A 27,658-nucleotide genomic window follows, 5' to 3' on the forward strand; every position below is an offset into this window, starting at 1 on the left:
GTCTTCCAAATTCAGGCTTATCAGCAATGCCAAGTCTTTTTACTGGAAGCTCTTCAAAGAGTCCTTTAAAATATATCAGTGTTTTCCTCACCTGGACAGAAGAAATTGAGATAGAGTGCTGGACAAGTGTCAGTATACACTAAGCAGATGATGATGGTGATGATGTGAGTTCTAATAAAGGTTTATTTTCCCTATCATGTTTGGCTTTTAAGTGTAATCCTGTGTCAAGGTTTAGCTCAAGGCAGCAACTGGTGTGCCACACACTCACTCATACAGCCACTTCCAGGATGGAGGGGAAAAGAGAATTGGAAGAGTAAACGTGAGAAAATTTGTGGTTTCAGATAAGAGCTGCCTTTTTGTGCACTCCAGCTCACTCACCAAGAGAAGCCTCGTAAATAAGCTTTGATTCTGTGCTGGCACTACTCTGCACTTACCAAACCATCCCTGGAGAGCCAAGGCTGTTTCCTGCACAAATCCAAATCCAAACCCCGCTACAGTAAGGGTAACTATGGCAGCCAAAAGCAGCACATCCTGCAGGCTGACTCCAGGGAAGCTGTGAGCAGAGACAGGGGTTTTTCCCTCCTGAGCAGTCACAGGTTCAAGACTTTCACACCCAAAATCTAACAGGGTCAGCTCTTCTCCAGTCATCACACATGAGACAAAAGTCCTGAATGTGCAGGAGACAAGAAGTACAATTCAGGTTATAAGGCAGCCCTGGATGTGATCTGGTCCAACCCCCTGCTCAAAGCAGTGGCTGATTTTGAAGTTAGATCAGGTGTTAAATGCTAAGAAACATGTGAATTTTTTGTTCTTGTTTCGTTGTTGTGTAGGGGAAAAATACGTACTAAATGCATTTATATGTCAGAGAGACAGACAATCTCTGACAAAGCCATTATTTTTTCCATTTCCAAAGTTACCTCTGAGTTTTGTACTTAACCATCATAAACATCGTCTTAAATAGAACTCATTGAAAGCAATTTTTGCTATATTGTGATTTAACCATTAAACAACATTATTATGATTTAAGTTAAGATACTACTTAAAAGAATTGGAGAAAATTAAAAATGTATATATTGCATCATATCTGATCTTGTTTGCTCAATCTGCTGGAAGCAATAGGTATTGTGCTTTTATCTAGGTTGTTCTGGAAAACATCAAGGCATGTGAAAGATCTTTTCACAAGATGCACTTGCCTTGCTGGACATGGGTTTTTGAGGGTAGAGCTAAGGTTTCTCGTGGATGAAGAGAGAGGAAGATGAGGTGCTTGTAGATTTTTTAATCATGGCAAGTATGAAAATAAAGAATAACATTCAAAAATGTTGGTGTATTACTGGTATTTTCAATTTTATTGTTGATTTCTAAAACTTTAACACCTTCATGAAACATTTCTTCCTTCTACCTGCACCCTTTTCATGCTAGTGGCTGCTGGGTTTCCAGCTGGACAAACTCCTCTGGAGACCAAACTGGCTGAAATAAGGCTGGCAGTGGAATATGGGGCCCGAGAGATTGACATTGTCATTAGCAGGAGTCTGGTGCTGACTGGCCAGTGGGAAGGTAAGTAAAAAAATAGTTTAAAAAACCCTAAACCTTTCTGTATGCACATGCAGGGTCTGTCTTTGTCTCTTCCCCAAATCTCTCCATCAATCCTTGAAGAATTTGGTCTTTTCCCCTCAGAGTAATCTGGGGCTCTGAGCTAAATAAAAAGTATTTAATGAAATTATGACAAAGGGTTGCAGTTTTTGAGAAGAATGCTGTTGGAAGTTGTGGCAGGCTGGGCAGGCAGAATGACTTTGTGGTTTGAAAATTCAGATCGATTCCCTCCGTGCCTTTAGAGGATTTTGTATGCAGCATTAAAAAAATAGCAAGTAAAACCCTAATTATTTGAAGAGTTTTCTTAGAAAGCCCAAGGGACTGCTAATGTAGATGATACCTTTTAAAATATACATGTTTCATTTCTTGACGAAAACACGCATTCTAGTTGTTTTCTTTTTGCTGTAAGTTGAGGGAACAAATTGACTGTTCATATTATTATTGATGTTCTGGCATCTGTAGACTACTACTAATTAGTAGGAACAATAATGCTGAAGATGGTTTTTGCTCTAATTGCATCCTTAATGTACTGTGAATGGCTTGCCTTAAGTGCTGACAGTGCTCCTATAACTAATCTCCATGTGAAGGTAGGCACATCATTGTCTTGGAATGAATTTTCCATTTAGCTGTATAATGCAGTGCCAGAATATCCTATTTGCTTGGCAGACTTTATAATGAAGCCCTGGTACCTGACTTTATTTAAGGAAATAACAGAAATAATGGTAATAGATCATGTTTTCTGGTCTTCTTGTAATTAACAGTTAGAATTGAACAAAACACCCCACATGTTTCTGCATCTGTGTCTTCAGGACTGGTTTCCTTGCTGTGATATCTTGGTCTCCTTTGTAGTATTTGAAATCTCCATACTTTTGGTCTTAGTTATTTAAGAATGTTTTAATTTTATTTTTTTAATATGAAGGAGAACTCAGAGGAGAAATGCAGGCCTTGGATTCAGAGAGAGAGTTTGGATCATGACTGAAATGAATGGGATATGAATTACTCTTTGTGGTCACAAATTACAAGGGAGGAGTACACAGACACAGCAATGATGGATGTGATATAAAGCTGTCACTTTACTAAATAAGTAAATTAGGGATGGCTTTTAATTTGGTGTGCATATTCTTTTATCCAGAACTGAAGTCTTGACAAGGTTGAAAGCCATCCTTATTTTACATATATATATTTTTTTAAAAATATGTTTTAATATGTATTTATACATGCACATATAAATATATATTAAATATACATGATTGTATATATGAAATATAATATAAACAATTATCTATATTCTTTATATATAATATATTATACATTAATATATTTATATACTATATAAATATATTGTTTATATTATATAAATATAAAAATAAAATACAAAATATAAATATATGGTTGTTTTCACCAAGGGCAGAATTAAAATTATTTTTAAATGATTTCCTAAGTTTATTTATGCATCTGAATCTGTTTGTGACACATGTTTATGTGATCTTGAAAAAAAGCTACTGCAGGGATAGAATTTACTTGCCATAGAGATGCCACAAGGTGAAAAATTACAATATTTAACTTTCCTATACAAAAATAAAGGTATTTCACTAGGTGAACTGGATATTTTGGTGAAAATCTAGTGTTCTATCTTCCTGTTTAGCTTTCAATAGATATGTTACCTGTGTGATTAGGAATAATTTAGAATAATCTATAAAATACTTATAAGGAATCTAGAAGAATGGACAAAGAAGGATTTTTTAGGCTAAATCCCTATATTACATAAAATTAAGTGGTGCAATATCTGTGCCTGTGTTTTAGGTGCTTCATCAACTAAAGCTGCCTTGCAATTATATTATAACTTATGCTAATAGTAGTAGTAATTATAATTATAATTATAATAAAAATAACAATAATAATATGCTTCAATGGGTATTTTCTTATGCTGACAATCTTCACAACCTCAGAAGTTATTGAAAAAAAATCTATGTGGTGAAGTGCTTTTTAGTTCATTTCCAGCTTTTCTTCTAGCCTGTGCAATAATTGGGGTCACCACAATAGAATAGTGTTGCTTTGTGATTTGCTTCAAAGGCTTGTTTGGTTATTAAATATTTTAGTGTATGTCCAATTATGTCATGTTATTTTAAAGAAGTTCTTGAATATTGCTGGAGCTCTTTATGACACTCAGAATGCATTTTCCAGATCTTTGTGAAGTAATTGTTAAGATCTTTTAAATAATGCTGAGTATGAAAGCAGCTTTATTGGACAGCTAAATTGCATCAGAAAATAACATGAAATGAGATATAAGTTTATGAATTTACATACCTTTTAGCTTTTAAAGCAATACTACTTTAAAGTAGTTTACTCAGCTTTTGTCTTGTATTACTTGGCAAAGTATGGATTAAACATAAATTATCAGTTTGGACACTTCCTTTAAACACAGAATGTGGAGTTTTTATGTAAGGAGTGATCAAGTTGACCAAAAAATTGTTGTAACAGACTGGATCTATTTATTATTAATTTTTTTCCCCTGTTATCAGCATTTGTTGTACTCCTGAAGTTGTGTAGGGTGCAGTAATGTCAGTGCTAATTCCTAATTCCACAGCTGCTAGCAAACAAACACCTGGACATGCTACATAGTCAGTGGCTGTAGGAGCATTATTCACCCATCATTGCTCTGTAGTAGTTGAATTTTCCTGTAAGAAAAGGGGAAAAAAAAACCCAGTTATACTCTGAGAAATTTGAGCATGGCTGAATCCATGGTATAACCCCATTATGAAAAGCGCTTTTCACTGCTGCTGATTTTTTAGGTGTAGGTTTAGAGGCTTTGATCAGGGATTGGGACCTTATTTTGTGCTACATACTTCATAAACAGCACAGGCAGAGCACATTCCCTGCTCCAGAGCCTTGGAGAAGCCTCCCCATGTTGTTCAGGAGTGTTGTAGCTGGATTTACCATTTGTAGATGTGCAGACTGCCCTGCTGCACTGTGGTATTTGCTGGGTTCCCAGGATGGAGGAGGAATTGAGACTCTGACTCCATGTTCTTAGAAGGCTAATTTATTATTACATTACATTACATTACATTATATTCTGTACCATACCATACTATATTGTATATTGTATATTGATCATATATCGCATATCATGTATTATGTATTATATATCATGTCATACTAAAACTATACTATAGAATAGAGAAAGGATACTTACAAAAGGTTTAACAAGATACTAATCAAAAACTTGTGACTCTTTCCTCTGAGTCTGACACAGCCTGACTGTGATTGATCATTAAATAAAAACAATTCACATGTTGGATAAACAATCTCCAACCACATTCCAAAGCAGCCAAACACAGGAGAAACAAATGAGACAACATTGTTTTCCTTTTTCTCTGAGGCTTCTCAGCTTCCCAGGAGAAGAAATCTTGGTGATTTTTTTCCAGAAAATATGACAGTGACACTGCACAGTTTCTCTCTGGTGCTGGCAGCAGCAGCAGCTCAGGCTCCTGAAGCCCAGCTCCGTTTCCAAAACGTGAATCCCTGGAGTTGGACATATGTGAGGGGGTTGTGTTGTGCTGATAGCCTTGTGCTTGTCATTTTGTTAACAAACCTGCCATTAACATGCCAGACACAAGGGGCTCCAGCTCATTTTCCAGTTTCCAGCCCATCACAATCACCTTGATCTTTTCGGCTAACAGAAGTCAAAACATCTTCTCATCTCAGTTTCTATTCATTGTCACTGACTAGATAAAAACACTAAAAAAAAAAGAATTTTTTTAAAGAAAAGTGATTTTATCACCACATTTTTGAAGAAGAGTGGTTTTTCCCCTCCTTTAATATTTTAATTTCCTTAGTAGGAGATCTGGATTATCCCCTTTATTTTGTGATTTTTAGGACTAATGTATTACACCAAAGTAACAGACTATCTAGACAACCTAGTGCAGATTACAGCTAGCAGAAATTATCAGGGATGTTTGCTTGGGAAATGTACATGGAAGGAACATGTTCTCTGCTGTATTTAATAGCTGCTAAAATTCAATATAATGTACTAAATATTCACAGTTCAGAAAATGACAAGGACACTTACAACTCTTGTGTTTTGTAACAGTGGAATTAAAACCACAGCTGCAAAAGCATTTTTTTTTTCCCTACAAAATCTGAATTTTTCTGACTTCTATAAATGCAGCTAGTAAAGGCAGATCTAAAGTTCATGAAAACTGTCAGGTATCTCAAGTGGTGCAAAGTAGAAGAGTTCTTTTGTCACATCCATTTTAACAGCTGGGTCAGTAGAGCTCCTGCACACTGTATTTGTGAGCAGCTGCCTCCAGATATATTCTATATAGGCTGGCTTGCTTTGGGTTTTTTTTTTGTGGGTTTATTGGTTTGGGGTTTAGTGGCTCTTTTGCTTTTTTAGGTTTTTTTTTTCTTTCCTGGCTTAAGATTTAGTCAACTTTTAGAATGGATAATATTGGTTGGAGAGTACTGGCCATTTTCTTTGAGAGCTTTTTCTTTTTCCTTGTTTTTAGGAGTCAAAAATAAATTCTCTTGCAACCTCTCCATGGGGTTCTTAGCTCATTAGTTGAAAATATGCCTGCAGGGTTTCCTGTGACAGAGTTTTTTGACCAAAATCTTTGTGCCACTGCTGCTAACCAGAGATGCTGTGTGTACTGTGGTGGTTGCTGGTGTTCTGCACAGCTCACAGATATTCCTGCATTTGTAGCACCCAGCTTTGTTCCTGCTGCTGTTCAGCCTGGTGGAACTGAGTCCTTAAGTGCTGGGCTTTTTGGCAGCACAGGCTGTCCCACAGGAAGCCCAGCACTCCTTGAAACACTGAGTACGTTTTGAAGTGTGACTGACTAGACATTTAGACATTTGCCCAAAATTTTCAGGATAATCCTGTTATTTGTGCCTTGGTTTAAATATGAGTACTGAAACTTCTCCTTTCATTTTTGAAAGGAGTAGGAGTTTTTACACTTGTTTTTACACAAGTTTTTACACTTATTCTGCATCAAAGCAGTCCCATTTTGCACTGGGACTGGGGTGCTCTGCCCCAAATGTAGTTGCATTTCTCTCTGTACTTTTATTGAAAATGCCCTGTGAACGTCAGCTGCTGTCTGCAATTATTGCTCTCTGAATAAAGAACAGCATTTCTTACCCACACACCTGCCCCACTGAGGTGTGCCCGCTTTTCCTCCACCCCAGCTAAGCTGCCAGACACGGGTGATTGAGGATCCTGAGCGTTCCTGGCCGTGGGATGATGAGTGCTGGCAGGCAGCGAGGCTGCTCCTAACGCTAATTGCATGTAAAAGCACCTTCCAACTGCAAGGGGGGCTGCTGGAGCTGCACTGCCAGGGAGCAACAGCTGTAGGGATGGAATTTCTTTTCATGGAATCCAACCTAAATGTACGTTTTGTTGATTTTGTTTTGACGTTTCTGGTGGCGTATCTCGAAGGTAGGGAAAACTTTTTCCTCTTGTTACTGAAGCTAGAAGAAGAAGAAAGCTGCTTTCTCTGGGTTTTCAAAAGCTTCAGGAAAAGAGTTGCTCCACAAAAAGAGATTTCATTTGGATCTAACATGAGCAGGGTTATTAAATGCACAAAAAAAAAATATATAGCACAGGTCCTTTGTGTTTCCTTTTTGAGCCTTGATTTGATGTAGGTTTCTGGAGCATCACCAATTGATCAATAAAACATGTTAGACTGCATGCTAGTTCTGATTAATTCACACCTTTGGTACACAGTGAGAAACAAGGTGAAACCTGGTGTCTATAAAGGGACTTGCTAAGTGCATCAGCCAGTTGTCTGCTAATGTGTGCAGCGTGTCTCAGAAGGCCAGCCCAGCAATTCCAGCCCTGGACACCCTGGTGTGCCCATGGCAGCAGTGGGACGAGGGCCCTGCCACAGCTGCCAAGCCCTGCCCCATGCTTCCAGGTCTCACTTAAGGGCTGAGGGGAAAAGAAGTCTGATATTGCTGAAAAAAACAAAAGTCTTTTTAGCCTGGGCTGTTTTAGCAAGACCTATTTAAAGCTGTATTTTAGCCTTCTGTCAAAGAACTTTTTGATTATGTGATTGAAGATTGAGTACAGTTTCTCAAAAGGACCCTCTTGCAAAGCATCCTGTTTGTTTATTTTGCATCTTAGTTGTTTTTTTTTTTTTTTTTTAGTTCAAAATCCAGAATGGTGACTGTGCACTGTAAGAGCTGCTTTTCTCCCGACACTGGAGCAATCTTAAACATCCCCAAGCAGCCAACTTCTGATAGCAATGGTTCATTATTTTCTGGCTCTTTTATTCTCCCTCTGTGTAAACTTCTGTGGGAGCACTGCTGAATTTTACCAGGAAGGGTAAAAGGGAGGGTTTCACTGGCCAGGTGCAGAGGAAAACATAGCTATTCTGAGTACTGATTCAATGTGCTACCATATTTATTGCTGGAAAAGCTGATTTAAGATCAATCTTTATATCACAGCATTTTTCACTGCTGATATATTCATGGGTATTTAGCACATTTGTATTTTGAGAGAACAGACATTAATAGCTATTAAGTAAAGTCTGAAACTGCACGGCGTTGTTAATTACCTCCAGTCATGTAATTTATTGAACTTACAAAACTTAAGTTCCTGAGTGCTACGGCTAATTATAAGATTGGAAATTAATCCAGAAGTGGAAATTACAGCCATACTTGAAAACATCTCTCAGGCAACTTTGATCATTCCCACGTGCTTTCATCCCCAGGTCTGTACGAGGAGATCCGTCTGTGCCGTGCAGCCTGTGGAGAAGCTCACATGAAAACAATCTTGGCCACAGGTGAACTGGGCTCCCTTGCCAATGTCTACAAAGCCAGTATGATAGCTATGATGGCAGGTAAATACCCTTGGTTCTCCTTCTAAGCTGTCTTTGCTAGATTATTTATGAGGTTTAAAAAATTCTGGTCTTGGAAGTTTGGTTTTGTCGATGGTGGAAAAAATTTGTGTAGCAATTACTGCAGCTGCAGGTGGAGTAATGAAGTGTCACTTGTTGTGTGTCACCTACCAAAAACTGCATGAAATGTTAAGTAAAGGGCTGCTGAATGGCAAGGGTTGTAGGAACAAGTAAAATCCTTTGTCAAACATCTGATCAGAATATTTAATAAAGGCATGTGGGGCAGAAACACTTCTGGAGGCAGCTGTGGTGCCCTACAGATAGGATGTAGGTAGGTGGCTCACAAGCTTATTTTAAACATAAGGGGAACTCCCCAGTGCAGAATCATGCCAAAAGCTCTCAGTTTTGGTTTGTGATCACTTCTGACCACCTCTGAGAGGGCAGCTCAGGAAACCAACCCTGCAGAACAGGACAGAGCTCCCAGGGGCTGTGCATACTTTATTACATTTTTGCTTAGCTTAGCACCCATTTGATCCCAGATTTTCAGCACTACATTCTCTCTCTGCAGCTTTGGTACAACTTTTCCTAGCTGAACCAGGATTATAGTTCTGTGTTTTTATGTTGGAGATGCAAAATTGGGAATTAGCTCCCAGGCACTTGCTCTTCCCACCGTGTTTGAAAGTGGGCTCCTCAAGTTTATTTCTAGAAGTGTAAAGTGATACTTGGTTTCTTAGTATATCTTAGTCCGTCTTCTAAACTCCCCCTAATTTTTTGTGTTCATTTTTTCCCTCCTTTTTTTTTTCCTTCAGACTTGAAATTCTTATACTAAAGCAAGAAAAATATAATCAAGTGTCTTGTCGGTATTTAAACAAATATTCAGCTTGCTGCTGACCTCACTGTTACCAGACAATTCTGTGCTTCTCTGATTCCAGTGGAATGGAGAGCATTTCAGGCTTTTAACAAGCCCAGCTACAATGCCAATTAGCATCATTAGACACAGAGGATCAGTATTATGCCACTAAATATTGTTTTTAATTAGAAGAGGTGTAAGAAATACGCATTACCTCTTATTTAAACTGATGCACTAATCATTGTGATCACTTTTTGTAACACTAAGTAGTGAGAAATTCAGCTTGTAAAGCATTTTACCATTTTCAGAATTTTGCTGGTGTAGTTTTTTTGAAATACAGCAGATGGCTCTATTGTTAATGATTTTCCTTGCCTAGTTATTCATTTTACAAGATACTTATCCATCTGAATATATCCAGTAATTTCCTTATTTCAATCTTTTGCTCTTTCTTTGTGGCTAGGCATAAAAATAAGAATTTATTTGCACTCTACATACATCCATTGAGGGCCAGGCTTTCAGATCCAACCTGTCAGAACTGCTGAGAGCCTCAAATCCCAGTTGAATTTTGTTTTATTTGTATTTTTGTATCATTTTGGGGAAAAAGTGAATCCATAGTATGGTGGATTCAACTGAAAAAGTGGCTTTAGAAGTTTTTGCTGCCTCTGTCTAGTTCCTCCTGTCCTTTACAACAAAATAAAGTTCCTTCAGCTGTGCTGTTACAAGTGCTTCTCATGTGTCATTGTGAGTTGAGTTTTCAAAGAATTCCAGTTGAAAATTATTCTAGAAAAGGGTTAACTAGTTAGGTGTGGGGTTTTTGATTGGTTGGCAATGTTTTAGGGTTTTTAAAAATGGTCACAGCCTCAGTAATCTGGTGCACAGCCTTGCTTTGGCTGGGGATGTGCAGTCCTCAATCTGATCTTGCTTCACTGTCCATGATGCCAGCCTGGCATGTGGGAAGCACCAAATCCTGGGGTTACAGAGGTTTGCAGTGCCTTGCTGAGCATGCACACATTCACCAGGGTCCTGAAGCACAAAGCCACCAGGGGTATAATATATAAAATATAATATAATTTGTATAATAAAATATAAATAATATACAATATACAATACCTATAGTAATATTAAATATTAATTATTATTTATTATATATTATATAGTAAGCATATTATATATTATAAAATATATTATCTATACTATATGTAAATAATATAATATAATATAATATAATATAATATAATATAATATAATATAATATAATATAAATATTATATTATAAGATACAAGTTAACTATATAGTATAAATATTATTAATATATTATAATTAAAATTATAAACAAATATTAAAAATAAGTAAATAAATAAATAGAAATATAAAAATATTTAATTTTATATAATATAAACTAGTATATTATATATAATCTTCCTCTATGTAATCTGGTGGCTCCTGACTCCTGTTTTCTCTGAAATAATTCTCCATGGCTACTTTTTGTTCTCTAGTAAAGTCCACAAGGGGAAAGACCTCACAATGGGAAGGAGGAGGCCCATAGGTGTCTTAAATTCTTTTAACCATGCCTTTACCAACTTGACTGACACCCATGAATTGTTCTGGAATACTTAAGAAGCTATTCTGAGCGAAGGAGGGTGACATGCCTTTAAGGCCAGTGACTCACCTGGCAAGAATAACCTGAGCAGAGCTGAGGAGGGCAGGGTGGCAGGGAGCTCTGCACAGCAGTGCCTCTGTCCCACTGCCAAGGGAGCACCTCGATTTTGGAAAGCTGCCTGAGACAAACGCCCAGCTCTGAATCAGGGAATTTTGGGTTTATGGCTTCCACTGCCATCTCTTGTGCTTCCTCAAGTCCTGGTGGTGATTTGAGTGCATGAGCTTCTCAAGAAAACTGAGTGCCTTTTGGACTCTGCTTTGGGGACAGAGAGTAAAGTAATTTTAAAAAAAAGTGAAATACGAGACAAAGATAATAACAGAGAAAGCAAAAGTCAAACTGAGATCTGTTGTGAGTTTTTGACTTTAAGTCTTGTGCTCAATACAAAAATCAAGGGTTCCCCCTCAGTGTGCATTGTATTATGTGTTGATGGAATTATGTGTCTATAACTTCAGCTGTAATTTGATACCAAGCCAGTTTTTAGAGCTCAGAGCATTTGCAAATGAAAGGCAAAGCAAGGGAGGAGGCTTGGTAACGCATAAACAAAATTTCACTTTGCGTCTTGTTTTACTTGTCTGAAATACAACCGTGTTGGGTTTATGGTGTGTCTGTAAAGGGCACACTCTACCTGTGTACATCCATCAGAAATCAGAACCAGCTCCTTTCTATGGCTGTGATTTGTCTCTGAATGCTCTCCAGGGTGGAAAATGATGTTCAGCTCTGGGCTGGAGGCAGGTCAGGGAGTCCTTACTCTCAGGAGTGTGTGGGAAGAGTATTTGGCACTGACTGGTGACTGAGGATTTCTTGGCCACTGTCTGAGTGTAGAGGTGGTTGCAGTTGGCTGCTTTAAAGGGGGTTATCAGGACAGTGATTATTGCTTATAGTTAATTATATATTAATTATACTGGAATTATGCTGGAAGTTGATCACTTCCCTGTCTGCTGCAGCATTCTGCATAGTCTGTGGTTGTTCTGCATCTTCAACATCACAACATTATTGCTGTGCTCTAAACATCACTGGAAGTTTAGTGCAAAGAACAAGCTCAAAACACACTGTGGAAAGCCAAGATGCAGTGTGGCAGTCTGTCTCAAAGTTTTGAATGATATCATGGGCTAACAAAGTTTTTGAATTAAGTGTAAGATCAAAAGATGGAGTATCTTTAAATACAATCAGCCTCAAAGAGGTTGGAACAGAAACAAGTGACTTCATTTGTTCTGGTACAGAATGGGGAGAAATAAAAAAAAGCCAGCAGTATGAAAATGCTGATAACAGCATGTTCAGTGAGGCACTACAAGGATGCTGCCTTAAATGAGGTAATTGCCTACAAGCTTAACAGTGATACTGCAGCTAATCACTAGAAATAATGTAGGCGTGATAGATAAGCTTGGAGTTGAAAAGTTCCAACAATGCAATCACAATATCCTCAGGTTTGAATTGCTGATGAGAGGCCATACAAAGACTAGTAGCAAAAAAGAAAAAAAAATCGTGGGGTTTGAGTAAAGCAGATCTTGAAGGAATGTGAAATGAGACTTAAAAATCTGTCTGGAACTCAGGAATATGTGTGCAGGGAATCAGAAGTGAAGGAATGATGGAAAGTGGCTGAGACAGGCTAGGGCAGGCTCTCATGAAAAGTCTTTCCAGTTGAGTCAACAGAACCCTGCATGGGTAAGTAGAGGACAGAAGTAACACTTGAGAGAAACAAAGATGTTGGGGGAAAAATAAAGATGCAAAGAGTCTGTGAAGTGAGAACAGAGTTAGAGTGCATACTGTGAAGCCTCATTTGTTTGCAGTTTGTTAAAAACCCAGACGTGCATGCAATGGCACATTTTGTTATGCATTTATTTATGTGCTTACTGAGCTGTGTGCCTGCCTACACAGCCATATCTGAGGGGAGATCTTTATTTGGGGCCATTCATATTTGTCAGAGCAGGATGCCTGGCAACTCTGCTAATTTTGTGCAAGGTCTGTTCTATTAATGGTCTTCTCCTGTAATCAGAAAATAAGAATATATACCGTCCAATGAAGTCCAAGAAGAAATACCAGTGTAAAACGGTGTAAAACTTGTCAGCTCTGTACCTGTTTGTTTGATTTTGTGTTACCCACACCACCACCTGAGTTTCTCCCTCCACCATCTCCCCTTACAAATAGAAACAATGCTATTCCCAAGCACTTCTCACCAGAACACCAACTCAGGAAGCCAGAAGATGGGTTTGAGGTTGCAGAATGACTTGTTCTGTTTCTCCTCAGAAACCCCAGGCTTGTCCTTCTCAGGACAGGGCTTTGGATGCTGATTTCTGCTTCCTGACCTTTGGGAAAGGGGCCGTTCTTTATCCTCCACCCCTTGGCTGTGAAACAGCAGCTACTGACAGAATAACACACTGTTGAGAGGGGTCAACTTTCTGTTAGCAAATTATCCTCAGTGCCAGCATAGCACTTTACCTTTGCTGATATTCAAGATCTTTCCAAAACATGTTAATTAAGGAATATCTAAATGGTATACTTTCAATTTATAACAACTGATGCAGAGAGGTGAGAAAGCACCCCTGTTGGGTTAATTTTCCCCATGAATGAAACCTTGTTTCTATGTTAAATAACTTGTTAGGATTCGAGCTAAAACTTCTGAAGTTTCATATCACCTCAGGCTCAGAAATTGTTGCACAGTGAATAGCTCCAGTCAAACATGCCAGCAGAATAACAGGGCTTCCTGGCAAAAAACTTTGCATCTGTGAAGCTCCACTATTGAAGGTAATGGTTTGAGAGAATGCAATTTTAAAACATGGAAATATTATGTAAAATCAATAGATGTACTGGGTACTATTTATTTCTTTGATATTTCACGTTAGGTTTTTTCATTCTGTCAGTAGCAGGTGTTAAATTCTACTAAACCAGTGAAAAATAGAAATAAATATTTAATTTACTGTACCTATCAATTACATAAAATTGGCTTATGAAATATTAAAAGAGATTGCATGTAGGAACACTAGTTAGAAAATCCAGTTCCTTAACAGAAACCTGATATAGATGTGGAAATACACACAGTATGATTTTAGGGTTGTAGGTTCTGGATTTTTTGTTGTTGTTTTTTAAGGTATCAGGGTCTAGTGGTTGTTCCTGTCTAATTTGAAGACATATGGTCATGGCAGCAGCAGTGTGGATTTAGACTTGTGAAGAGAAATGTGTTGAGTGGAAAAATACATCAGGAATATGTGCTCTTGAACATCATTAGGTTATTTTAAAAAACTATGGATACTCACTTGAATATACTATTTAATCATAAGGACACAGGGAAAAACAGAGACATAACTAAAGATGAGCACAAACAGAAGTGAAAAACTACTTGAGCCATAAAAGTGGCACAAAACCAAGTTTCTCATAAGGAGGGCATGGCTTTTTTTCCTTACCTGAATGTTAAAGCTGCATGTTAAAACACATTGATATCAATATAAAGACATCCATGAGCCTTTAACAGATCACGTCCTAATGTCCTCTGGTTACAGCTCAGATTGTGAAAAGTGGGAAAAAATAATACATTCCCTTCTTTGACACTATACTTGGGAATTTCATCCCCTGAGAAATGTTCCTGATTTGGTTTTGCTGGGGTTTTTTTCCCCCAGTTCCTTTTCAGAAATTGTAGTTTTAAAATTCAGTATCTCTCAGATAAGACAATTTAAGATTTCTGCCTGTACTTTATAGTTACTAAAGACAATAGCTTTCCCAGAGGTGTCTGTAGCAGACCTTCTGAGAGAATTTTTCAAAGTCTGAATTGACAGCAAAGGCCATAGTCTTCATGGCAAGTCAACAGGGATCTGACATCTGATTGTCTTTTTTACCTTTGATGTTTCTTTCCTGCTAGCTATTTGGGCTATAAAGTGATTTCTCTGCAGTGTTCAACTGCAGCTCATTCCTAAAGTTGAGTTCTAAATCTAAGATGTAGAAAAGATTCCTCTTGGTGATACCAGGAGCTCTTCTTGAGTATCACATCTTTCCATCACGTTTGCAGTCGTGCTGCCAGTCCAATGTCCAATTTACCAGCCTATCCCAAACATTTCAGGAGTGAAATCTTGTAGTTGGTCACTTTTCATTCATCTGTAATGGACCAAAAAGGAAACAAGGCATGATGCTCCATGTTATATGCATCACACTGAATTTGAATTATGGAATACAAAATTGTGAGTAATATATCTTCAAAAGCCTCCTTCCCACTAGTCCTGGAAAGTGAATTTGTGGAGAACTCACAAAGCACAAAGCCTTCCTCATAAATGGAGCTTTGGAGCAGAGCTGACCCCAGGCTGTGGAAGCAGCTCGTTGGGGTATGATGGAGAGGGATGCTGTGTTTCTTGGGAATCCCAGTCCCCAGCAGGAGGTTCTCAGCTGGTTCTCTGCTACCCTGACACCATAGACATGGTAGCTAACTAATTAGGTTTCTGTTGTAATCAGGGACTGTGTTTGCAGCTGCTCTGGATCTCAGCACATCCAGAGTCTCAGCAGCTCTCCAGTTGCAGCTTCAAGGCAGAATCCTCCAGGAACTTCAGCTGAGTGGACCCTGTGCTATTGTAATGTCATTTCCAGTGCCTGGGTAGAATTACAGCTCAGCTTTAAACTCAGTGTCTCCAGAAAGCAATGCAGAAATTCTTGGTTTTTTCCCTAGAAGTAGACCAAAAAGATCCTAGTAAAATAGGCAGAGCTGCTCCATGCCCTTCAACAACATCTTGGTGAGTTCATTTGCAGGCACTTGCTTCTATTATGAAGTGAGAACTGAAGCTGGGAGAGAAACTCAAGAAGAAATTAATATTAATAATTTTATTAATATTTTTCTTCTGAAATGTTGAAGAGATTGACTAAAAGAAGAGTTTAGTGAGAGGTAAAGAGAAGCTTTTAGGTTTAGAGTGTTCCTGTGCCTTTTTTTTTTTAGTGTCTTAATAACTCAGTTTTGGAATGAAACATGGGAACATGCAGAGCACTTTGTCATCTAAGTATAAAAGTGCTGCAGATAAGAACAAATAATTATTAATCAGTAACACTGTATTTTGTTGCTGCTTCCTGTTTAATGAATGCCTTGTTCATGAAAGAAGCAGAAGAGATCTGAGATTGTTTGAGGGGAGTTTTTGTTCAGCAAAATGCAAAGGAAAGATAAGAACAGAATCAGTTAAAGTCAGAGGGGGGGCAACTAATATGGGTTTTGAGGTATTAGTGATGCATTTTGTATTATTCCTGGCAGTGACTCCTGTATGGCTTGTAAGTTTTCTACGTTTTCATTTGCTAAATTAGGTGGGACACCACATAAAGAGTAAAGTAGTCAGTGAAATGTAGAAAGATTGAGATCATCACGATCAGGCAAAGCTTGTAGATGCCTTTCCACAAAATGTGGTTAGCTACAGCACTGATTTTTATGTTAATTTACTAGTGAATAATTTAAAAAGACCTGTTTACTTTTTAATAAAAAGGGAAGATATAAATTGGCTGAGTGTTCCTAATGTTACTTACAGCTGCCATTGAGCAGATGTTAGGGATTCTTAGTGGTAGGCTAGACCAAAATAAGTTTTATGAATAAACAAACAATTTCCTTTTACTACCAACTCTTTCAGGCTGATTCTCTCCCAAATTCACTGTGAATGGCTTTTTAAAGTCTCCTCATAAATAATTACCTTTCTTGTGGCACTTTTTTCTAGGCACTTGGATTTTAATTACAGTGATGAACTGTTTTAATAAGTTGTTAAATAATTTTATCTTTTTAGGAGTGAATCCATTTTCTATTTCTCTTTGACTTCATCGCTTCCTGGGACTTTAATCCTTTTAATTCTTGCTAATTCACTTTATAAATTCATGCTGGAGAAGTAAACAGCAAGCAGCAGCATCATTTTCTTTTGAACTCTGTGCACGTACACCCACCTCAGCTTGCTGGTTATCAATGGTCTCCTGTTACTAGCAACCATTTTGTTTAACTCAGTCATTTGGATCACAGTAAGTATGAAAAGATAGGTAATTAAATGAAGACAATGTGGTTTTGCTTTGGGCTAATGTCTGGGGGCCTTAAAGCCCTTGTGGAAGTGAATACAGTGCTTAGTTCATAGATAAGGGATATGTAACACTGCTGTACTTCACCCCAGAACAGCATCTTCCAATGTAAATACTTATCAGACACCTTTGTGTGTGATTTGATGTTGGGAAATGCTGAACACAGAATTCCTCCTGGCTTTTTTTGCTGTTTATGCCAGAATGAAAGGTGTGGGTGGGGTGGTTGTGATGCTGACACCGTCCCTGCCTCTGCAGTTCGGCACATGACAACTCAGCACAGCACAGGGGATGTTCTGCTTGACCACCTCTCTTTCTGAACACCTGAGTGAAGAAGTCATTGTGTCTTGGTTTGAAAAGACAGGTGTTTGTTAAGGAAGGCAGGAACCTCCCCTGAAATGGAAAATGAGAATCCTCCTCCCTCTGAATTATTATAATTTCGAAATGAAAAGGTTCTCAGGCAAAGATAGGGGAGTAGGAATAGCAGTTCTTTAACAGGAAAATTAAAATGCAATAGTACAAGCAAGGGAAAACCACTGATGGACTAGGAGCTGCCCCTGTGTGCCAGGGCGGTGTCCCAGCCCCATCCCATGGGGGCTCAGCCCTCCTGCAGTGCCAGCTGTGGCTCTGCTGCAGCAGGGATCCTGCACAAGGGGGGAGTTTTCCTCTGCAGCTCCAGGGCTGCTGCAGAAGGGCCTGGGCTCCCTCTGGCCATGCAGGGCAGCAGAAAGCTGCTCCTCTGGCAATGCAGGGGGCAGAGGCTGCTGTGGTGTCCCAAAGCTCAGATTGGATCCAGGAGGAATGCTTGGCTCCTCCCCTGGGTGGGGCATCTCCCCATGGGATGCTGGGATTGGATCAGCCCTGCAGGGACACTCACTGGCCATGGACAGAAGATAATTAATAATTAATGGCCCATGAACAGAAGAGGTCTCCTGCAGGGAGAATTGATTGTGGAAAAGATAAAGAAAACTGCCCCATGAACAGAAGAGAACTGCCCCACCTCTGACAGATGGCAAATAGTATACACACTTATCTTACAACCCAGGAAATATTAATACCAGAGTGAGGCTCTGAAATATTGCTGCAAATTTTACATAGATGGGTTTGCTTTATTTTATTTTTTTTCCCTCTAAGAAAGATATAGAATGTGCTATCTCAATGAATAGTGACACTTAATAACTTGCCACTAAATACCTGTGAGGATATATATACATCTAGCACAAAGAGAGTTTGATATTCAATTTCTTTGATTCACAGTATTTCAGTAAAAATGCCAAAGTTCAAAATGATCATATATATTTAGTGTAAGTTTTTAAAAATGTAAAACTTATATATAAGATATAGACTCGAAGACGGGAATATCATCTTTGTTTTGCCAGTGGACAGGTGAAATCAGCATTTCTCTATCGGTTTCAATATTTTTTTTTTAAATAACCAACACCCATGCAGTTGTTTAATCAGGATGTTGATGCTTTTGGTTTGAGATGCTCACCATAATTGCAGTCTGTGGTAAGATCAGCACACAGGCTGTTGAAAAAGGGAGGTGAAAAAACCATCCCTGGCATACTAAATACCTTTTTATGAGTTGCTCCCCTTTTGTGATGGTGCTTGCTGGTCTTTTTTATTTCCTTCATTCAAGTAGTGCTCAGTATGAGCTTATGCCAGAAAAGTCTGACTGAATTTATCAGCAACACACCTTCATAAAGCATCCCTTTGAAATAAAATTGTTAGTTTTGCCATGTAAGCATTGTTAATAATGCAATGGGAGGAAAAAAGGATTTCTTAAAAAACCAGAAGTGTCTCTCTCTGGCCGCCAGCAGAGAGGTGCCTCCTGCTTGGAGTGTGGCTGCACAGTCAGGGGCTTTGGTTGTTTTTTTCATTGAAGGGAGCTGGCAGGTTTTTTGGTATTCAGGCAGCCTGAAGAGTTGGAAGCATTGCAGAGCAACCCTACTGACAGTAGTGAACACATCTGGAAGTTCTCATGTACACTGCAGCCTGCACATGTGGGCTTTTGGAGTTTTGCTGCATGCCAAATTATCAAGGTGGAGAAGGGAAAAGGAAACACTATGAGGGGCAAAATTTCTTGGAAAGTGGCAGCTTTAAGTAAGATTGATGCCCTTTAAAAACAAGCATTGTGATGCCTTATATGTATAGGTAAGGCTATCCAGGGTGGTTTAAGGCCCTTTGGACATTTGTTGGAGAATCCAGAAAGTCCATGATAAAATCTGTGTGTTTGCAACTTGTTGGTGTTGAATGTGTCCGAGTGTCATAAAAAATAAGCTAAAAGTGCCTCACATTTTCCTGGTAATCAGATGGTCACCAAAGTGGAATATTCATCCCTCTATGCAAGCCCTCAAGAAATCTGTTCTGCCTGATTTGTAAGAGCCAGATGGAAACAAACAGGTCGCACATGAGTCTGGTGAGATCTGGCTCCTTATATTTTTTTGGTTTTCAGGCAAAGCCAGAAGCCAAAACATTGACCCTTCCAATTGCTCAAAGAAAATATCTTTGATCCTGGAAATTCCCCTGGTAGTGGAGCCTTCAGCTGTTGTGGGGGACATGGGGAAGAGGGGCTGGTGCTGCTGTTTGCCCTCTGCATGACAAAGGAGCTGCATGCTGGATGGATTCTGACTGCAGCATTAAGACATGGACTTTTAAATCTCAAAAATCAATCCTGCCTTTCTCTGGGTTAGCGTAGGAACAGAATCTTAAACTGCTTTTAACATCAAGTGTTGAAAAACACTCAAAATGACATTGAAGTGTCATGATTTTGGCTGCATTATGGATGGTGGATTTTTTTAAATCTTTAACATTCATAGCACCTTCTTGATAAAGTAGACTGATTTTCTACTTGCTTTATTCGGTGTGGAGTATTTCCAAATTGATTTTAAACAGCTATTTCTTCAATTTGAGTAATTTTGTTACAAGCTAATAGACAATACGTAAATGTACCTGAGCTTTAATGTTAACATATTTGTTTCAAAGTTGTTATCAACGTTAAAAAGCACAAAGCTAAATGTGGTTGCTAAAACATGGAATGCAATATGCCACGTAGAGCTGTGATTCTAAGCCATCATGCATATTTATTATTTTCTTCCAAATTGCACTGCTATTACTGGTAGATATATCAGGGGTTTAGCCTCAGTCTGTAATATGTCATGTGCAGGACAACATTTTGAGAGGCTGAGATGTATTGATCCAAAACCAAGAATGCCAAGAGGGAAAAAGGCTGACCTAGACCAGTGCTGTTTTAATTATATCACAGTTTCAGCTAGTTTATCATTGTTTAGGTTAATTTAAGTGTGAACAAGGAAATGATGCTATGAATTTCAGTGCTGGTAAAGGAAGCTTAAAGGGGGAGATTTTAAAATCAAGTTTCTCCCATAGCATTTTGGTTTTTCACCCACCCTAGCCAGAGCATGTGGCTCAGTGCTGAGTGCTTGCATTGTCTGAAAGGAGAGGCCAAGCTTTATGTTTCTTCTTCAGTAACTGCTGGAGGAGTGGATGGATTTGGGAATTTGGGGCCAGAGCTGTGCCACCAGCATTGCCTCCTGCCCTGGGTGCACCATGCTAGAGAGGGAGGTTTCTTCTGATGTCTCTTGTATTTTGAGTCTTGCTCAAAATCAGGAGTGTGGCAAAAATACCCCACAGAATGGCTTGTAGGGGAAATCAGCACTGCAAGTGAGTAAGCTGAGAGAAAGGTCTGGTTTTTCCCAGTGATAGTAAGGTTAGGATCAGTTGTTGGGATTCCTTGATTTATCTCTTCTTTCTGCCTTTGGCTTGTCATGTGTCATTAGGCAACTGCTTTAGCAGCTCCAGTAGTGCCATCTGCAAAAAGAAATAAGGTTAACGTAGGTCATATACTGAGTGCAGTATGTGGCAAACCCTTTCAAAGAAGAAAAAATGGGATCCTGGTAAATAAACATGAGATTTAACAATACAGGAATTCCTTAAACTTCCTTGTTGTCCCATAACAAGTCACTCCTGCTGCTTCCTCTTTGGAAAGGAAGAGGAATGGCTGTTCCAGCAGCACAGAATTCCTGAACTCCTGCCCCCTGGCATCTCCCAGCCCTGACAGGGATTCCATCTGTCCTCTGTACCTGTAGCATGTGTCAATTATTTATCTCCTCTTGCTCCATGCCACACAGGGATTGGATTGGATTGGAAGGAATTCTCTAAAAATAGCAAGTGCCTATGCTTGTGCAGCTGAGCAACAGAAGGTGGCATGGCTCTTCCTGCTGAACCTTCTAAAGAAACATTTTAAATGAGCACACAAGAAACTAATACTAATTAATAATGGTATTCTGTGGAGACCTGTGGTGGAGGCTGCAACAGTGCATTAGCAAGCCATGCATAATTCAGCAAGGCTGAATTCTTTCAGACATCATCTGCAGGGAATTTTGCACAAGTATGGACTTGATAATTTGTCCCTTTGTGTGCATGTGTAAGTGTTCCTGAGGGCATCGTTTGGCCTGCAGAGCCCCTGTTACTGGAGGTGCTGTTCAAGAAAGGGAGCATCCATTCTGAGTCTTAGAAACCAAGCTGGGATGGTAGGATGGGTTTTCAGAAGGTTGTCCTCCTTGTAAACAGATACTAAATGTGGACCCCTGTAATGGGATTTTTACTTTTTTCCCCTCTGTGCAGGCACTTTTTCAAAAAGAGTTGCAAAAAACCAGGCAGTTCTCAACAGACCAAGTTATAAACCAGCATTTTTCAATGGCAGCTGAGGCACAGCCATGTGAAAAGATGCATTGGCACCTAACCGAGTGGTCTGGCAGTGTAGCCTCATGTCATGGAGCTAAATCTACCTGCTGAGCTGCTGCTAGAGTGAGATGTCACAGCTTTGTGTTCTCTTCTCCTGCATGGCAAAGTTAAGCTAAGGGGGGATGTATTTATCTCTCTGCTGGAGCAGGATAAAGACGTGTAAGTGGGACAATTAAGGATGACTCAACTGACAAGAATTAGCTGCTACATTAGCCTTTTATGTCTTGCCCTGCCTCTTATTTTCAGAGGGTTGTTAACCTGGTCACCCCTAGTAAGGCTAATTTGTGTGTGAATCTGGAGACCCTTAGTTTGGGTGCTCATAAAATAGAAAGATGACTTGCTAATGGAAATTCATCCACATTTGATAGGGTACTATTTTGTCATTGCTGCCTTGTCAGCAGAAACAGCAGGTGGGTTTGCAGAATGCCACTGTTTGCCACCAGTCCTGGAAGTCCTGGAAGGATTTGTGTTCTCCCTGTGCCACTGCATATTGTTATGACTCAGTTGCAGCAATGAAGATGTATTTGTGCTCATTGCAAATACTTACAGAGTAGCAGGGCATAATTGTCCCTCTGCAAGCATCTCTCTCTAAACTATTGTTTCAAACTGCCAGCCACATCTTTGTTCTTTATTAAGACTAAGGCAGCAGCACAGAGTCTGTAGGTATCAGGAGATAATCATTCCCCAAGGGCATTTGAAACACTTCACAACCAAAAGGTTGTGATTACTCCACAATTGCTATACTGCTTATTATTCCTTATTGCTTAATTATGGAATCAGAGTGTGTTTTCTGGATGCTGTCATCTGAATAAGATTCTCCACTTCTCATGCTCTGCTTCAGTGGGCTGGAAATCTCTGTAGATGCACAGGATAGCCACAGGGCAAGCCAGTTCTGGAAGCCCTGCTGACCTTTTGGGAGACCATAAACAGAGCTGTGTATCTAGAATAGAAGAAATATAATGGATTTTCTCTGAAGTGAATGGCCTGCTTGTGTTGAACCCACAACCTTGGTGTTCCTGCACCATGTTCTACCCAGCTGAGCTCATCCCATCTCCCTGCTTCAGTGAGTCTCACATGACTTGCTGCCTTTAAAGGAAATGTACTCTTGTGGCTTCACACTGGAAGATAAAAGTAGAAAGTGTGGTCTTTTCCAGGCCTAGAAATCCACCCTGAATAACTGATTTTGTGAAATCTTGGATTTAATGCTTCATTGAATCACGAAATCTACTCTAAGGAAGGGGAAAGCCATTCAGTGTGTATTTTAGCCTTAGCCTTGATTTTTTTGAGTGCATCCGCTCACAGGAAGATGAGAAGATGGGTGATAAAACTCAGGTTTCTAAATCATCACCTAAATTTCCTGGTGAAACTCCTTCTGAACTTAATTCCTTAAACTTGTTTAAATTCCTTAAACTATTTCTTATTCAAGTTTTTGGAATATTGAATAAGAAATAGACTGGATGAAACTACCTTATTACCACAAGGCTGGCATAAAGTTTGCTTAATGAGATGCCTTTTATGTCAGCACTTGATTTTTTAAATGCCCCTTTTCATTGCTGAAATTCAAACATTAACAACACCTTCCATTGTGGCTCTCTGTGCTAGTGTGGGTCCTCTGTCTTGTGCAAGAGGCTGCCTGCACTCCTGCTGGCAAGCTCTTGTGCCATGAAAAGAATTTGTTCAGCAAATAAAAATGTATTGTTTTCTTTGTTAGAGGATGCTACTTAATTGGCTGTATGTTTGTCTAATAATCACATCTAAAGCTGATTATTCTCATAATAGCCTTAAGATATTATTTAAAAATAAATATATAAATGCACAACTTTTGTACTAATACTAGTTTTTAATCTCTTCTTGTTTCTATGAAGTCTGAATGAGATTTTCAAAATTGAATAATAATTTGATCCGTTAATCTTTTGAAGCTAGTAATTTTATTTTCCCCTCTTTGCAGTCTCTGAGGCTCGCAAATGAATAGAGCTTCATTACTGGAGTCTGCATTTAATAACCATTATCCATTATCTTGTAATTAAGACTCCCTGTAACGAATCATGAGGACAATGCAAAAATACATAGTACATTTCTTTAATGAACTGGAAAATGTTCATCTTGTTCTATTTAGTAATGAGTTGCTGAATAGTCGTTAAATCCACTGGAGAATAGAACTAGATGGATTTTGAAGACTATCTTGAGTTTGTGGTTAATCTATTAGAATTAAAATTTCATCTTCTATTTTTATCAACAGCTGATTAGAAGTCATTCTGTTTGACCAAATTGATTAGAGGACCATATACAAGGGCAGCTGTTGTTTAATGAAAGTTTTTAATGAAACTGTACCATAGAGACTTGTAATTATAAGACTTATAAAAGCTTTGACTTACCTTATAGCAGAAAAAAATGAGAAGTATTGCACTGAAGGACTTTAAGTGCTACATTTCGAAAGGGAAATTAAAAATATAATTTGGTGATGTTGAAGTTACACTTGCACTGCTCCTTGTTTTAATGCGACTATCAGATGTCCATGGTGTCTCTCTGGAAGGGAGCAGCTCTGAAATGTGCAAGTCAATTGTCTCTCCTGTGTGCTCCATTCTCTGCAAAGCCCTATCAGCTATTAATTGCCTCTTTTGCACGTTGCACTTTCTGTGGAGCTGGGATCTTTCCTGAAAATTGCTGTTTCTCTCCAGAATGGGAGCTGTCACAGGAGGGTGCAATTGAACCACCTTGGTCTGACATGGTGTCTGGTCAGGAAGCCTACAGAGAAAACTGTGTGTTCTCAGAAGCCCCGAAGTTGCTGGTGCCATTGGGTTGTGTGTTCTCAGAAACACCAAAGCTTGGTGGTGCCATTTGGTTGTGTGGCCTCAGAAACCCCAAAGCTGGTGGTGCCATTTGGTTGTGTGGCCTCAGAAACCCCAAAGCTGGTGGTGCCATTTGGTTGTGTGTTCTCAGAAACCCCAGAGTTGGTGGTGCCATTTGGTTGTGTGTTCTCAGAAACCCCAGAGTTAGTGGTGCCATTTGGTTTTGTGTTCTCAGAAACCCCAGAGCTGGTGGTGCCATTTGGTTGTGTGTTCTCAGAAACACCAAAGCTGGTGGTGTGATTTGGTTGTGTTAAAGCCAGAGGAGCACGTCTGGCTTTGTGCTGCCTTGCCCCCAGCTGTGCCATCAGGGGGGCTCTCCCTGCACTGTGCTGCAGCTCACACCACGTAGTCAAGGCAACTCCTTGCTTGGAGCCAGTGCTGAAACTTCCCTTCCCTCCTCCAGGGGATGTTGTAGAGGCATCATCGTTCACATAAAACGGACCCCAAGCCAAATTTGAAGTGGAAGCAGATGCAGTTCCAATTGACTTAAGTGGATGATGCACTACTACATGATGTTTGAATTATCCCTCTTCTTCTCCCAATTACTTTTGATAATTAATGATCCCACAGTACACCTTTTCTAAGAAGTAGGTTCCTAGGGGTGAAGTGCGTCCTAATGAAATTAAAGAAGTTTTGTCATTGTGTTCTGTCAATGCTGGATCATGCCTTGCAAGGCACATTATGTTTTTTGTTAGTTGCTTAGCTTTTTGTTACATTGTGCTTCAGGATTTCTTTCAAGCCAAGGGAGAGCAGCAAGAATACACAAGAATGTTACACAACTTTTAAGGTAGGCAGTGGAGAATATTACTCACCAGTGAAAAAACAGGAAAAAATAAGCCAAGGCTAACTCTTGTTCTTTAAAGAACACAGATGTTTTGACCTTGTGGCTGCATTAAATCAGACCGTGGATTTAAGTACAGTAACTTGCAATGTTACAATTGCTAAATGCATAAAAGAGGAGTTTTCCCTTGGTTTACAGTGCTACACAGCTGGTTTAGTAAACACATATGAGATATCTTTCCCTTCTCTTAAAAACAGCTGCAGGAGATACAATAGCAGACTGTCAGACGTGAGACCAAGTAGAAGCGAAGTTAAATGAAAAAAACCTGATGCAAATAATTTCTATTCTCAAAGATCCTTGTGGAAATACTGAAATGTTGATTTATGTACACCACAGGGACATGTGTGTAAAGGAATGCTTCAGAATTGCTGTGAAGCAGGAGGGCATCTTTGAGGCTGTGAACCTGTATGTGCAGAGGGACCGTTGTTCTAAAACTGTTGCAAAACATTTTATTTCCTTTCAGGTTCTGATTTCATAAAGACATCTACAGGAAAGGAGGTGGAAAACGCGACCTTTCCCGTTGGCATAGTCATGATGAGAGCCATTAAGGAGTACTACTGGCAAACTGGCTACAAGGTAGGTCTCATTAACTCTGTAAAAATTAATCAAAGAAATAAGAATGTAATAGGATTGATTTGCTAATATTAGTATTTTTTTTTTACTTTTGTGTTTCCTGCCTTGAAGAACTGTAGAACTGTGATTTCATTCCATAAAATCTCATGCAATCAAAGCTGTCCCTGCTGCATCTGGATTTGAATTTTTTCATCATTTAGGTGGTCATGTCCATTAATAACAGGGCTGATAGTGGCTGACATGCTCCCAAAACCATCAGCAGAGCTATACAAATGTAGAGCCATTGAGTCTGTCCAATGTACACATTGTGGGTTTATCCTTTGCTCTAAGCCATAAAAACCCCTTCTAACTAACACACCCTTTGCCTCCTTGGTTATCCAGTAAGACTGGCTCAGCAATTCTTTTCTTCTATATCAAAACTTGCTTCCATCTCTATTCCTTCATCAGGCTTTTCATTCAAAAATATTTCTGCCAAGCACACACATCTGTGAGACTTTCTTGTCAAACTTTCATCCTTCCCAGCTCCTCCTTTCCCCTCCTGCCTTTCTGTCTGCCACACAATAATTGAGGCAGCTCCAATGGTCTTGTTTTTGTGGGGGCACCATCCAGTGATGTCCCTGGGACCAGCAACTCCCCTGGGCATCAGTGCTGGGTGCCACAAGCTGCATTAGCCCAGCTTTGTCCCCATAATTGGATATAAATGTTGAATTCACCTTTTGCTTTCAAAGGAGGCATTCACGGTATGAAATGTGTTATTAAGAGTAAGTGCTTGTGTCCCTGTGCATGTGTGTGCCAGTGAATTAGATGTAAACTGACTTCATGCACTTTTATTAACTGAAGACAATATTATCAGTGGCAAGAAATTTCTAAATGGTTTCTTTAACAAACTAATTTTGCTGCTGGAGGGATGCTTTCTGGCAAGGCGTTGCCTGGGAAAAGCAGGTTAATACAGAAATTAAACTTCTTCAAGGAAAGGAACAAGTTGCAGAGTAACATTTATTGACTGATAAGCTGTGGTGGTGATATGAAAAGTGTGCAATATAATGGGAAATAATCTTTTCCTGTCATTATTGAAGGACATACATAAATTGGTTTTTCTGTTGGGAAAACCCCCAATCCAGAAAAACTTATTACTTTTAATAATGTAAGGTGAAGAGAAAATTCTTGAGGAGATGAACTTATTAAGCAAAATAATGAAATACTGTGAAACAGCAGGAAAGTGGTAGCTGGACTTTGTACTGCTCTTGAATTAAATTCCAACCCCCCTTCCCTTTTACATTTTTATGGCAGTCAGATGTGCTGTTTGGAAAGCTGGTAAATGGAGGAGAGGACAGGCTTGTCTTTGTCAGCTTTTTTGCAAAGAAAAGAGCTTTCAGAATCTGCTGAAAGGGGAAGGAGTTCTGAATGATGGTTTTAATTCTCTTATTAACTCTGTTTCACTTGTTTTTGCCACAGATTATCTCAAAGAAACGTCGTATTTCTAGGAAGAGATCTAAATTCAAATTTCATTAGAATTTCTCTTCCTGGGGGAAAGCACATTCCAACTGTTTTTGTTTATTATCTAGAAGATGCTTTTCCAGTTGCTGGGCTTTAAATTCTTTTTGGAAGTCTAACATTAACAGATGTATGCATACACTCACACATCTATTTGTCCACCCACAAAACCACAGTTTTCGTGGCTTGGA

General features: G+C 39.1%; 1 protein-coding gene across 1 annotated transcript in view; it reads left to right on the forward strand.

The window, feature by feature from the left end:
• The window catches only part of DERA (deoxyribose-phosphate aldolase), a 44,674-nt gene that overhangs the window by 11,062 nt on the left and 5,954 nt on the right, over positions 1-27,658 (forward strand). Inside the window, exons 5-7 of the mRNA XM_005481864.4 lie at positions 1,420-1,554; positions 8,301-8,429; positions 25,864-25,976. Of these exons, the coding sequence (XP_005481921.2) occupies positions 1,420-1,554; positions 8,301-8,429; positions 25,864-25,976 (377 nt within the window). The remainder of the gene's footprint in view (positions 1-1,419; positions 1,555-8,300; positions 8,430-25,863; positions 25,977-27,658) is intronic.

The sequence above is a fragment of the Zonotrichia albicollis genome, chromosome 4 (genome assembly GCF_047830755.1).
Source record: "Zonotrichia albicollis isolate bZonAlb1 chromosome 4, bZonAlb1.hap1, whole genome shotgun sequence".
Taxonomy (NCBI): domain Eukaryota; kingdom Metazoa; phylum Chordata; class Aves; order Passeriformes; family Passerellidae; genus Zonotrichia; species Zonotrichia albicollis.